Source organism: Thunnus albacares, chromosome 22 (genome assembly GCF_914725855.1).
Source record: "Thunnus albacares chromosome 22, fThuAlb1.1, whole genome shotgun sequence".
NCBI lineage: Eukaryota > Metazoa > Chordata > Actinopteri > Scombriformes > Scombridae > Thunnus > Thunnus albacares.
Window position 1 is genome coordinate 4,991,225 of NC_058127.1, and position 14,806 is coordinate 5,006,030.

Consider the following 14,806-nt stretch of genomic DNA (forward strand, 5'->3'; position numbering starts at 1 on the left):
GAATGAAAGTACAGAAGTATTTGTTGCAAAGTGTACTTAAAATGTCAAAAGTACTCATGGATTTTCTAATATTTATTATATATTATTGGAATATTAGTACTGAGTCATTGCAGCATTTTACTATGGTGAATGCAGAGCTAATTTTAAAGATTTATACTGTTGCATAGTCTCAATTAGTGTTTTACATTTAAAATGTTAATCTGAAAAGTGGCTAAAGATGTGAAAGAAATGCAGTGGAGTAAAAATACAATAACACAATACAATACATAGAATTTGTTACAAAATGAAAACAGATCTCTACAAAGTGATCTAAATTCATTACAAATGTAAAATACATGTAGTGGAGTAGAAAATACAACATTTCCCTCTGAAATATGGTGCAGAAGTCACAAAAATTGGAAATACTCAAGTACCTTTAAATTGTAGTTAAATGCAGTACCTGAGTACATGCACTTATTTACATTTGAACACTGAAGCTGAACAATGAGGAGATGTGGACGACCCAGACTGTAATGATCTAAACCTGTTTACCGTCTCTGCTGCTGACTGAACAAAGATCAGAAAGATCAGGGACATTAAAGTCTAAGTGTGCTTCAAACAAAGTACTTGTCAGGTCGTCACACAGAGTCTGAAAACTCCTCTAACATTTCACACCTTTCTGACCTCATAGTCGTTGAATCCAACAATTCAACTATTTCTGGAACCTTTGAAGCTCTTTATGATTCTCTTCGTCTCCTAGGAAGTTGGTGAAAAAGCGCTAATGTTTCAGGCTCTTTCTGATTGGAATAATTTAACTGTATATTGTTCGCTGTCATTAAGTGGTTGATTTAAAAATATTTTGTTCTCTTGAAACAAATTGCACATTTTCAAAATCTAATTACTATTAAACTGAACTCAATCGTCTGAACAACCACCTGAACGAAATCCTGAATCCACCTTAAACTCATTTAAACTAATTTGAAGCTTTCTTTAAGTTACTTTAAATGCTGTTACTTTTCCCCCATTAACAATGTTACGCTACTCACACTTTCAGCAATTCTATGACTTGGATCAACATGAAACTCAAGTTGAAAAATGAAAAAACTCCCAGAGTAGAAGTGAGCTATGACCAATCACTGTGCTTAAAATTTGGTGACATGGGCCGCTAATGGCATAGATGCTGGTTCTTAAGTTAAAGTTGGCATCTCTCAGTTTGTAGAGAAACTCAGGATAGAACAACACCGTTATTAAAGGCATGAAAAGACGAGTGGACACCACTGATCTGCCTCTAAAACATGTTCAACACGATGCTGAGTGACTGCATCTGTGTTTTTTTAAGGAACTACCACGAGTGAAAGTTTGCCCACATTGGTCACACCAGTACGGCTTCTCTCCAGTGTGAATGCGTTGGTGGCTTTTTAGAGTGCTGTCTTGAGAGAAAGTTTTCCCACATTGCCCACACCAGTACGGCTTCTCTCCAGTGTGAATGCGTTGGTGCCTTTTTAGAGTGCTGTCTTGAGAGAAAGTTTTCCCACATTGTTCACACCAGTACGGCTTCTCTCCAGTGTGAATGCGTTGGTGCCTTTTTAGAGTGCTGTCTTGAGAGAAATTTTTCCCACATTGTTTACACCAGTATGGCTTCTCTCCAGTGTGAATGCGTTGGTGGTCTTTTAGATTACCGTCTTTAGAGAAAGTTTTCCCACATTGTTCACACCAGTACGGCTTCTCTCCAGTGTGAATGCGTTGGTGGATTTTTAGATGATTTTTTCCAGTGAAAGCTTTCCCACATTGCTCACAGCTGTATGGATTCTCTCCATTGTGAATGCGTTGGTGCCTTTTTAGATTACTTTTTCTGGTGAAAGCTTTCCCACATTGCTCACAGTTGTACGGCTTCTCTCCAGTGTGAATGTGTCGATGGATATTTAGATGAGTGACTGTATTGAAAGTTTTCCCACATTGCTCACAGTTGTATGGTTTCTCTCTAGTATGAATACGTTGGTGGACTTTTAGATGAATGACTGTATTGAAAGCTTTCCCACACTGGTCACAGCTTGGACGTTTCTCTCCTGTATGAACTCTCTGATGAATCTTTAAATATTTCGATGTCGTGAAGGCTTTGTCACAGTGCTGACAGCAGTGATGTTTGAGTCTCTGTCTTCCTGTTTGTTTCTATGACAACAGACAAACACACAGAGAAAGAGAGAGAGATGACATGGTGGAGCGAGTGATCTAAAACCATAAATAGAGTTGCATTATGGTAAATGTAGGACCCAGAGACAATCTGTGAAACTTCACTTCTTCTTTCCCCTTTGTTTCATTGACAGCTGTACAGACTGGTGGAGCAGGTGGCGAATTGATGAATGATGAAAGCAGCTAAATGTAGCAGGCAACTATTGTTTGTTTGATTTTGTCATTTGAAGTATGAATTGAATTTATTATTTGAAGTTTTGCACTTGGCAGTTTATCTTTGCAATCATTTTTATATTTGTATTAGGTATTCATTTTAACCTTTGTCTTAGTAGAGAGAGACAGTTCAGAGTAGTAAATGTTTACATTTGATTCAGTATGATTTTTTTTTTCCTTGAGACCTTAAGTGTCTATTGCAGTCAAATGGAAAGAGTAACTAAAAACAGCAATCTAGAATCAGATCTATGTATGTATTGAACTGAGAACTGATTATGATCCAAAAATCGGTTGTGAATCAAATCGTGACCCCGATAATTGGAATCAAATTGAAATGTGAAATTTCCTGAATGGTGCACCTCTAATAACTATATCCCGCCTACTGTGAGGTGTAACTGACGGCAGTGACATTAATGCAGAAGACAAAACTGTACACAGAATAATCTTTTTACTTGTAACTCACCTGTACACTGTAATGCTGTTGCAACTACCATCCTGATGACTGTGAAAACTGACAAATGATCTGATGTCCTTCTTTAAACAGAAACGTGTAAGGCCGGTATACTAAAAGCAAAACCTGTGCTCCCTGTGTTCAGATCCATCTGTATGGGACCGATGATGTACTTTTATTTAAGTAGGGTTTTTCATGCAGGAGTTTTACTTGTAATTGAGTATTTTTACATTGCTGTATTGGTACTTTTACTTAGGTAAAGGATCTCTATCCTTCTTCCAACATTGCAGATACGTTTGAAACATGGACTATCTACCACGTGTTAGCAGCGCTGAAGGCACAGTGAAGCTCAGTATCTGTCATTAACGAGAAATCCTGTTCAGAAACATTTAAAATGTCTTATTACAATTTGTCTTTTGTTGTGCACGTAAAAGTCCTCAAACCTAGAACATTATTTTCTAACTTTGTTCATATTACTCACAACAAGGTGAAACCAGAAAACACTGAGACCTTTTGTAGTTTTTACGCCCGACAAACTCCGTGAACACAAAGCCCGGAAGTGTTTTAGTTTTCTATTTTTTTCTTTCAAACAACAGAATGAGACACATGGACCCTCGTGACTCGTTCTCGTGTCTTTGGTCTCATCATGAAGTCATGAACACTGACCTGTTTATCGGTGGTAGCACAGGGTGATCCTGATTCTTCCCTTTTAACAGGGTTGTTGGTAAGGTGCTCTGGGTTCTGGTTCTCCTCCATTCTGCTCTTGTGGTGGCCCTGGACGTAGAAATTCAGCAGGACTGTCTCTGACTGAGGGGCTGCTTCTCTGTCCAGTCAAAAATATCACCTCCGTGTTCTCGCGATATCACAGCGTCTCGCGGTCACTTGGAGCTCGTGTGAGATGAACTGAACCTTCGCTAAGCCCCGCCCTGCATAGTTACCGTTACTAAGGTGGCGGATTTTTTTAAAAATCAAAATGGCTTCTTGATTTCCTTCAGATAAATTATACTGGACTGCAGCGTTGGGACAAATGAATAATAAACAATAATGAGGTAAAAGAAGTTTCATATAAACTAATTTCTCAGAATACACCCTGTAAAAACATATGTTGCACAAAGATTTGAAGTTTAACAGCATGTAATGTGTGCTTTTTGTAATTGCTGACTTGGAAAAACTTGAATTTTGAAAACTTCCTGTGGACTAAAAAAACTTTTACTGTGAATTTAAAGAACTTAAAAGGACTTACCTTCTACTCTACTGACACTAGAAACAACAACATATTTAATATTTTACTCATAAAAGTAAATGTTCAGCAAATAAAACTACTATTTATTTATTTAAATAATGAACTAAAAACATCAGAAACTTATTGAAAAACAGTCAAAAGAACAATTCATACCTTAAAATGTTATTTGTATTGCTTGTCTTTTCTGTTAATGTATGAATGCTTATGTACACATACATTAGAATAAAAGTACAGAAATATCTGTTGCAAAATGTACTAAACATATCAAAAGTAAAAGTACTCATTATACAAAATGGTTTTGTAATATTTATTTTTCAGTAATAGATCCAATACTCCAAAACTTGAATATTAGTACTGATTCATTGCAGCATTTTAATATAGTGAATGCACAGCTAATTTTAAAGATTTATACTTTTGCATCGTCTCAATTAATGTTTTACATTTAAAATATTGACCTGAAAAGCAGCTACAGCTGTGACATGAATTTAGTGGAGTAAAAATACAATAACACAATACAATAAAAAGTGTTTGTTACAAAATTGAAAGCTTTAAAAGTAAAAGTGCTCATTCTTGAGAATGACTCCACTCAGTGTTTCACTATATATCTTTTATAGTATTGCCTTCTTGCCTTCTCTTTCAGCTCATTCAGAGCCATCCCAAAATGTCCCGTGGAATTGATATTCAAGCCTAAATATGTCAAATGTTTTGTATGCTCAATTTATATATTTCCTAATGTGAATTTATTTTTCAGGGAATTGGTTTGTTTTTCAAAGGTCAATATTTTGGTCTTCTCCATTTTTACAGTTAGTGCCCATGCTTGACTGAACTTGTGGAGGATGTCCAGGCTCTGCTGTAAGGCCTCTTTGGAGGGAGACAAGAGAACCAGGTCATCAGCAAACATCAGACATTTGACCTCTGTGTCCTGCAGAGTCACACCAGGAGCTGTGGATGTTTGCAGTTGTTCTGCAAATGTATTTATATATATGTTGAAGAAGGTTGGGCTCAAATTGCAGCCCTGTTTCACCCCATGATACTATTTGATGGCTCTTTTGTTTCCATTGTAGGATAAAGTCCCTGCATGTTTTGAAGGCAGACAGCACAAGCCTCAAACAACAGATGAGCTCTTTCTTCAACGCCCCAGGAATGCTGGCCAATAAAGTGAGAGTCACAAACTCCTCACTGACCAGACCATCTAAACAACCTCCTGTAAACAGAAAGGATCAGATAAGGAACCCCCATCTCCTGGATGGTCACCAAACCAGGCCACTGACCCAAACCATCTTTGATCCTTCAAGCTACAAGAGCCAGCAAGATAGGAAGACCAATTCAAACCACGGTGTGAATTGATAGTACCATTTGGATAAAAGAACCCCACCATTAGTTATTATAACTCACCTCTAAGAGCCAGTCTCACATAGAGATGAACTGGCACCAACTTTAATCCCACTTGGATTTTGATTTTGAGGACTTGAGTGACCAAGCCAAGAACTGATCACTGGGCAAACCAGCATAAGGCACAAGACATGCTGCACAGTATGCCATGCCCCAGTGACATACAGACACTCACAGACATTTACCTGAACACACACACACACACACCCTCAAATGGCATGGGCCCCTGCCGTTTGCTGTCAGACCAAAGAGCATTAAAATACAGTTTGTATGGAATCCCAGTCTGACCTCTGACATCATTGGCACCAAAGACATCACAGCCTCCTTCAGCTCTGTCCAACCTCTTGTTTAGATTAAATTAATTAAAATGAAACCATAACCTCCTTGTTGTTAGTGATTTCATGATGCGTTTGACTTCTTCAGTCTGAAGTGGCTCCGTGTTTAAACTTCCAATTAACATAATTAAAATAGTAATAATGAAAAAGAAAGTAATGACCTGTCTGCTTAATGGAAAGGCAAACTCATGATGGAAGGATGAAAGATAAACTAATTTTTTGTTGTTTCCTAAAAGTTTGGGAAAAGTTTTTTTTTGTTCTAACAGCGGAGGATGCTCTTTATTATGCATCATCACAAAACGTTAAGACACATTCAGATGAATTTCATTGGTATCAGTTTATTTTCAAATGCATTCATCTTAATCTTCCTTGTTGCTTAAAACAATTCCTTGTTTCGCTCTAATCAGATCCTCTTTATGAATCTCTTTGTCTCCTTGGGAGTTGGTAACAATTTATGTTTCAGGCTCTTTCTGATTGGAATAATTTACCTGTATTTGTTTGTTGTCATTAAGTGGTTGATTTAAATATGATTGTTCTCTTAACACAAATAGCATGTTTTCAAAATCTAATTGCCATTAAATTGAATTCAATTGTCTGTAAAACCACCAAAAACAAATCCTGAATCCACCTTAAACTCATTTAAACTAGTTTCAAGCTTTCTTTGAGTTACTTTAAATGCTGTTACTTTTCCCCCATTGACGATGTTACGCTACTCACACTTTCAGCAATTCCATGACTTGGATCAACATGAAACTCAAGTTGAAAAATGAAAACGCTTCCAGAGTAGAAATAATCTACAACTAAGCACTGAGCTTAAAAATTGGTCACATGGGCCGCTAATGGCAAAGACACTGATTCTAAAGTTACAGCTGGCAGACCTCAGTTTGTAGAGAAACTCAGGATAGAACAACACTGTTATTAAAGGCATGAAGAGACGGGTGGACACCACTGATCTGCCTCTAAAATATGTTCAACACGATGTTGAGTGACTGCATCGGTGGGATTTTAAGGACCTACCATGAGCAAAATTTTTCCCACATTATTCACACCAGTACGGCTTCTCTCCAGAGTGAATGCGTTGGTGCCTTTTTAGAGTACTGTCTGTAGTGAAAGTTCTCCCACATTTCCCCCATTCCCCACATAAATTAATACTAGACTGCAGGTTTGGGACAAATGAATAATAAAGAATAATGAAGTAAAAGAAGTTTCTTAATAAAATAAAAAAACTAATCTCTCAGAATACACCCTGTAAAACATATATTGTAAAGAGATTTGAAGTTTAACAGGATGTAATGTGTGTTTTTTGTAATTCCTGCCCTAAAACACTTTGAATTTTGGAAACTTCTTGTGGACTAAAAAAAAGTGAATTTAAAGGACTTACCTTCTACTCTACTGACACCAGAAATAATGAAATGGTTTAATGTCAGTCCTTTCATTTTACTGGGAAAATGTTTTATTCATTGAAATAAATGTTCAGCAAACAAACCACTATTTATTTCAAAAATGAACTAAAAACATCAGAAACCTATTGGGTAAAAAAGTCAAAAGAACAATTCATACCTTAAGATTTAATTGTATTGCTTGTCTTTTCTATTAATTTATGAATGTTTATGTACACTTACATTAGAATGAAAGTACAGAAGTATTTGTTGCAAAGTGTACTTAAAATGTCAAAAGTACTCATGGATTTTCTAATATTTATTATATATTATTGGAATATTAGTACTGAGTCATTGCAGCATTTTACTATGGTGAATGCAGAGCTAATTTTAAAGATTTATACTGTTGCATAGTCTCAATGAGTGTTTTACATTTAAAATGTTAATCTGAAAAGTGACTAAAGCTGTGAAAGAAATGCAGTGGAGTAAAAATACAGTAACACAATACAACACATAGAATTTGTTACAAAATTTAAAGAACTAATAGTAAAAAGGAACTCATCCTAGAGAATGGCTCTACTCAGGGTTTTATTTTATATCTTTTATGGTTTATTGTTTTACAACATTGAATTAAAGGATATTCGATGTGGATTTTTTTTTTACTGTGATCAACAGAAAAAGATCATTTAAGGACACAGTGAAAACAGATCTCTACAAAGTGATCTAAATTCATTACAAATGTAAAATACATGTAGTGGAGTAGAAAATACAACATTTCCCTCTGAAATATGGTGCAGAAGTCACAAAAATTGGAAATACTCAAGTACCTTTAAATTGTAGTTAAATGCAGTACCTGAGTACATGCGCTTATTTACATTTGAACATTGAAGCTGAACAATGAGGAGATGTGGACGACCCAGACTGTAATGATCTAAACCTGTTTACCATCTCTGCTGCTGACTGAACAAAGATCAGAAAGATCAGGGACATTAAAGTCCAAGTGTGCTTCGAACAAAGTACTTGTCAGGTCGTCACACAGAGTCTGAAAACTCCTCTAACATTTCACACCTTTCTGACCTCACAGTCGTTGAATCCAACAATTCAACTATTTCTGGAACCTTTGAAGCTTTTCTGTGTCACATGACAGTAAACTGAATTATTTGGGGATTTTGGACTGTTGATCAGACAAAACAAGACATTTGAAGACGACACCTTAAACTGCAAGAAATAAACATTTTTCAGTATTTTCATATTTTCTTACATTCTATGAACAACTAGTTGCCTCAAAACCTATATTACTGATAGTGAACTATGCTGATATTGCTAAACGTCAGATTTAACAAGCTGTGCAGATCTCCGCAGATTTGTATCAGGATGTTTCTTTTTTATGCACCACCACAAAATGTTGGACATTTTCAGATGAATTTCATTGGCATCAGCTTATTTTCAAATGTATTTATTTGAACTTTCCTCATTGCTTAAAACAATTCTATGTTTCGCTGTGATCAGATCCTCTTTATGATTCTCTTCGTCTCCTAGGAAGTTGTTGAAAAAGCGCTAATGTTTCAGGCTCTTTCTGATTGGAATAATTTAACTGTAAATATTGTTCGCTGTCATTAAGTGGTTGATTTAAAAATATTTTGTTCTCTTGAAACAAATTGCACATTTTCAAAATCTAATTACTATTAAACTGAACTCAATCGTCTGAACAACCACCTGAACGAAATCCTGAATCCACCTTAAACTCATTTAAACTAATTTGAAGCTTTCTTTAAGTTACTTTAAATGCTGTTACTTTTCCCCCATTAACAATGTTTCGCTACTCACACTTTCAGCAATTCTATGACTTGGATCAACATGAAACTCAAATTGAAAAATGAAAAAACTCCCAGAGTAGAAGTGAGCTATGACCAATCACTGTGCTTAAACTTTGGTCACATGGGCAGCTAATGGCAAAGATGCTGATTCTTAAGTTAAAGTTGGCATCTCTCAGTTTGTAGAGAAACTCAGGATAGAACAACACCGTTATTAAAGGCATGAAGAGACGGGTGGACACCACTGATCTGCCTCTAAAACATGTTCAACACGATGCTGAGTGACTGCATCTGTGTTTTTTTAAGGAACTACCATGAGTGAAAATTTTCCCACATTGCCCACACCAGTATGGCTTCTCTCCAGTGTGAATGCGTTGGTGGCTTTTTAGAGTGCTGTCTTGAGAGAAAGTTTTCCCACATTGTTCACACCAGTATGGCTTCTCTCCAGTGTGAATGCGTTGGTGCCTTTTTAGAGTACCGTCTTGAGAGAAAGTTTTCCCACATTGTTCACACCAGTAAGGCTTCTCTCCAGTGTGAATGCGTTGGTGGATTTTTAGAGTACTGTCTGTAGTGAAAGTTCTCCCGCATTGTTCACACCAGTATGGCTGCTCTCCAGTGTGAATGCGTTGGTGCCTTTTTAGAGTGCTTTCGTGAGAGAAAGTTTTCCCACATTGCCCACACCAGTACGGCTTCTCTCCAGTGTGAATGTGTCGATGGATATTTAGATGAGTGACTGTATTGAAAGTTTTCCCACATTGTTCACACCAGTATGGCTTCTCTCCAGTGTGAATGCGTTGGTGCCTTTTTAGATTACCGTCTTGAGAGAAAGTTTTCCCACATTGTTCACACCAGTAAGGCTTCTCTCCAGTGTGAATGCGTTGGTGGATTTTTCGATGATTTTTTCCAGTGAAAGCTTTCCCACATTGCTCACAGCTGTATGGATTCTCTCCAGTGTGAATGCGTTGGTGCCTTTTTAGATTACTTTTTCTGGTGAAAGCTTTCCCACATTGCTCACAGTTGTACGGCTTCTCTCCAGTGTGAATGCGTTGGTGGCTTTTTAGAGTGCTGTCTTGAGAGAAAGTTTTCCCACATTGTTCACACCAGTATGGCTTCTCTCCAGTGTGAATGCGTTGGTGCCTTTTTAGAGTACCGTCTTGAGAGAAAGTTTTCCCACATTGTTCACACCAGTAAGGCTTCTCTCCAGTGTGAATGCGTTGGTGGATTTTTAGAGTACTGTCTGTAGTGAAAGTTCTCCCGCATTGTTCACACCAGTATGGCTGCTCTCCAGTGTGAATGCGTTGGTGCCTTTTTAGAGTGCTTTCGTGAGAGAAAGTTTTCCCACATTGCCCACACCAGTACGGCTTCTCTCCAGTGTGAATGTGTCGATGGATATTTAGATGAGTGACTGTATTGAAAGTTTTCCCACATTGTTCACACCAGTATGGCTTCTCTCCAGTGTGAATGCGTTGGTGCCTTTTTAGATTACCGTCTTGAGAGAAAGTTTTCCCACATTGTTCACACCAGTAAGGCTTCTCTCCAGTGTGAATGCGTTGGTGGATTTTTAGATGATTTTTTCCAGTGAAAGCTTTCCCACATTGCTCACAGCTGTATGGATTCTCTCCAGTGTGAATGCGTTGGTGCCTTTTTAGATTACTTTTTCTGGTGAAAGCTTTCCCACATTGCTCACAGTTGTACGGCTTCTCTCCAGTGTGAATGTGTCGATGGATATTTAGATGAGTGACTGTATTGAAAGTTTTCCCACATTGCTCACAGTTGTACAGTTTCTCTCTAGTGTGAATACGTTGGTGGACTTTTAGATGAATGACTGTATTGAAAGCTATACCACACTGGTCACAGCTTGGACGTTTCTGTCCTGTATGGACTCTCTGATGAATCTTTAAATATTTCGATGTCGTGAAGGCTTTGTCACAGTGCTGACAGCAGTGATGTTTGAGTCTCTGTCTTCCTGTTTGTTTCTATGACAACAGACAAACACACAGAGAAAGAGAGAGAGATGACATGGTGGAGCGAGTGATCTAAAACCATAAATAGAGTTGCATTATGGTAAATGTAGGACCCAGAGACAATCTGTGACACTTCACTTCTTCTTTCCCGTTTGTTTCATTGACAGCTGTACAGACTGGTGGAGCAGGTGGTGAATTGATGAATGATGAAAGCAGCTGAATGTAGCAGGCAACTATTGTTTGTTTGATTTTGTCATTTGAAGTATGAATTGAATTTATTATTTGAAATTTTGCACTTGGCAGTTTATCTTTGCAATCATTTTTATATTTGTATTAAGTATTCATTTTAACCTTTGTCTTAGTAGAGAGAGACAGTTCAGAGTAGTAAATGTTTACATTTGATTCAGTATGATTTTTTTTCCTTGAGACCTTAAGTGTCTATTGCAGTCAAATGGAAAGAGTAACTAAAAACAGCAATTTAGAATCAGATCTATGTATGTATTGAACTGAGAACTGATTATGATTCAAAAATCGGTTGTGAATCAAATCGTGACCCTGATAATTGGAACCAAATTGAAATGTGAAATTTCCTGAATGGTGCACCTCTAATAACTATATCCCGCCTACTGTGAGGTGTAACTGACGGCAGTGACATTAATGCAGAAGACAAAACTGTACACAGAATAATCTTTTCACTTGTAACTCACCTGTACACTGTAATGCTGTTGCAACTACCATCCTGACGACTGTGAAAACTGACAAATGATCTGATGCCCTTCTTTAAACAGAAACTTGTAAGGCCGGTATACTAAAAGCAAAACCTGTGCTCCCTGTGTTCAGATCCATCTGTATGGGACCGATGATGTACTTTTATTTAAGTAGGGTTTTTCATGCAGGAGTTTTACTTGTAATTGAGTATTTTTACATTGCTGTATTGGTACTTTTACTTAGGTAAAGGATCTCTATCCTTCTTCCAACATTGCAGATACGTTTGAAACATGGACTATCTACCACGTGTTAGCAACGCTGAAGGCACATTGAAGCTCAGTATCTGTCATTTACGAGAAATCCTGTTAAGAAACATTTAAAATGTCTTATTACAGTTTGTCTTTTGTTGTGCGCGCTGTCTGATTTTACTACGATGTACTGCGCGTGCGCAACGCGGGGGAACGTAAAAGTCCTCAAACCTAGAACATTATTTTCTAACTTTGTTCATATTACTCGCAACAAGGTGAAACCAGAAAACACCGAGACCTTTTGTAGTTTTTACGCCCGACAAACTCCGTGAACACAAAGCCCGGAAGTGTTTTAGTTTTCTATTTTTTTCTTTCAAACAACAGAATGAGACACATGGACCCTCGTGACTCGTTCTCGTGTCTTTGGTCTCATCATGAAGTCATGAACACTGACCTGTTTATCGGTGGTAGCACAGGGTGATCCTGATTCTTCCCTTTTAACAGGGTTGTTGGTAAGGTGCTCTGGGTTCTGGTTCTCCTCCATTCTGCTCTTGTGGTGGCCCTGGACGTAGAAATTCAGCAGGACTGTCTCTGACTGAGGGGCTGCTTCTCTGTCCAGTCAAAAATATCACCTCCGTGTTCTCGCGATATCACAGCGTCTCGCGGTCACTTGGAGCTCGTGTGAGATGAACTGAACCTTCGCTAAGCCCCGCCCTGCATAGTTACCGTTACTAAGGTGGCGGATTTTTAAAAAAATCAAAATGGCTTCTTGATTTCCTTCAGATAAATTATACTGGACTGCAGCGTTGGGACAAATGAATAATAAACAATAATGAGGTAAAAGAAGTTTCTTATAAACTAATTTCTCAGAATACACCCTGTAAAAACATATGTTGCACAAAGATTTGAAGTTTAACAGCATGTAATGTGTGCTTTTTGTAATTGCTGACTTGGAAAAACTTGAATTTTGAAAACTTCCTGTGGACTAAAAAAACTTTTACTGTGAATTTAAAGAACTTAAAAGGACTTACCTTCTACTCTACTGACACTAGAAACAACAACATATTTAATATTTTACTCATAAAAGTAAATGTTCAGCAAATAAAACAACTATTTATTTATTTAAATAATGAACTAAAAACATCAGAAACTTATTGAAAAACAGTCAAAAGAACAATTCATACCTTAAAATGTTATTTGTATTGCTTGTCTTTTCTGTTAATGTATGAATGCTTATGTACACATACATTAGAATAAAAGTACAGAAATATCTGTTGTAAAATGTACTAAACATATCAAAAGTAAAAGTACTCATTATACAAAATGGTTTTCTAATATTTATTTTTCAGTAATAGATCCAATACTCCAAAACTTGAATATTAGTACTGATTCATTGCAGCATTTAGATATAGTGAATGCAGAGCTAATTTTAAAGATTTATACTGTTCCATAGTCTCAATTAATGTTTTACATTTAAAATATTGACCTGAAAAGCAGCTACAGCTGTGACATAAATTTAGTGGAGTAAAAATACAATAACACAATACAATAAAAAGTGTTTGTTACAAAATTGAAAGCTTTAAAAGTAAAAGTACTCATTCTTGAGAATGGCTCCACTCAGTGTTTCACTATATATCTTTTATAGTATTGCCTTCTTGCCTTCTCTTTCAGCTCATTCAGAGCCATCCCAAAATGTCCCGTGGAATTGATATTCAAGCCTAAATATGTCAAATGTTTTGTATGCTCAATTTGTATATTTCCTAATGTGAATTTATTTTTCAGGGAATTGGTTTGTTTTTCAAAGGTCAATATTTTGGTCTTCTCCATTTTTACAGTTAGTGCCCATGCTTGACTGAACTTGTGGAGGATGTCCAGGCTCTGCTGTAAGGCCTCTTTGGAGGGAGACAAGAGAACCAGGTCATCAGCAAACATCAGACATTTGACCTCTGTGTCCTGCAGAGTCACACCAGGAGCTGTGGATGTTTGCAGTTGTTCTGCAAATGTATTTATATATATGTTGAAGAAGGTTGGGCTCAAATTGCAGCCCTGTTTCACCCCATGATACTATTTGATGGCTCTTTTGTTTCCATTGTAGGATAAAGTCCCTGCATGTTTTGAAGGCAGACAGCACAAGCCTCAAACAACAGATGAGCTCTTTCTTCAACGCCCCAGGAATGCTGGCCAATAAAGTGAGAGTCCCAAACTCCTCACTGACCAGACCATCTAAACAACCTCCTGTAAACAGAAAGGATCAGATAAGGAACCCCCATCTCCTGGATGGTCACCAAACCAGGCCACTGACCCAAACCATCTTTGATCCTTCAAGCTACAAGAGCCAGCAAGATAGGAAGACCAATTCAAACCACGGTGTGAATTGATAGTACCATTTGGATAAAAGAACCCCACCATTAGTTATCATAACTCACCTCTAAGAGCCAGTCTCACATAGAGATGAACTGGCACCAACTTTAATCCCACTTGGATTTTGATTTTGAGGACTTGAGTGACCAAGCCAAGAACTGATCACTGGGCAAACCGGCATAAGGCACAAGACATGCTGCACAGTATGCCATGCCCCAGTGACATACAGACACTCACAGACATTTACCTGAACACACACACACACACACCCTCAAATGGCATGGGCCCCTGCCGTTTGCTGTCAGACCAAAGAGCATTAAAATACAGTTTGTATGGAATCCCAGTCTGACCTCTGACATCATTGGCACCAAAGACATCACAGCCTCCTTCAGCTCTGTCCAACCTCTTGTTTAGATTAAATTAATTAAAATGAAACCATAACCTCCTTGTTAGTGATTTCATGATGCGTTTGACTTCTTCAGTCTGAAGTGGCTCCGTGTTTAAACTTCCAATTAACATAATTAAAATA

The 14,806-nt window shown here is 37.4% G+C and overlaps 1 protein-coding gene and 2 long non-coding RNA genes across 5 annotated transcripts; 2 read left to right on the forward strand and 1 right to left on the reverse strand.

The window, feature by feature from the left end:
- Nucleotides 1-730: 730 nt before the first annotated feature.
- LOC122974163 (zinc finger protein 239-like) lies at nt 731-12,569 on the reverse strand. 3 transcript variants are annotated; one of them, XM_044342110.1, is made up of 3 exons: nt 12,371-12,569; nt 9,342-10,972; nt 731-2,029 (listed from the first exon to the last, which is right to left on the reverse strand). In XM_044342110.1, exons 1-3 carry the CDS (start codon nt 12,458-12,460, stop codon nt 1,279-1,281), a joined length of 2,472 nt encoding a protein of 823 aa, XP_044198045.1. In that variant the 5' UTR covers nt 12,461-12,569; the 3' UTR covers nt 731-1,278. The 3 variants fall into 3 exon arrangements, with proteins under 3 accessions (XP_044198045.1, XP_044198044.1, XP_044198043.1); XM_044342108.1 differs by lacking the exon at nt 731-2,029 and having other exon boundaries at nt 9,751-9,856; nt 10,020-10,972; XM_044342109.1 differs by lacking the exons at nt 9,342-10,972; nt 12,371-12,569 and adding an exon at nt 3,500-3,691 and having other exon boundaries at nt 731-2,148.
- On the forward strand, nt 3,796-5,938 carry LOC122974305. Its single transcript, XR_006400306.1, has 2 exons — nt 3,796-3,882; nt 4,881-5,938. It is a non-coding gene; the product is annotated as an uncharacterized LOC122974305 (long non-coding RNA).
- A 98-nt stretch (nt 12,570-12,667) lies between the features above and the next one.
- Nucleotides 12,668-14,806, forward strand: LOC122974309. Its single transcript, XR_006400310.1, has 2 exons — nt 12,668-12,753; nt 13,752-14,806. It is a non-coding gene; the product is annotated as an uncharacterized LOC122974309 (long non-coding RNA).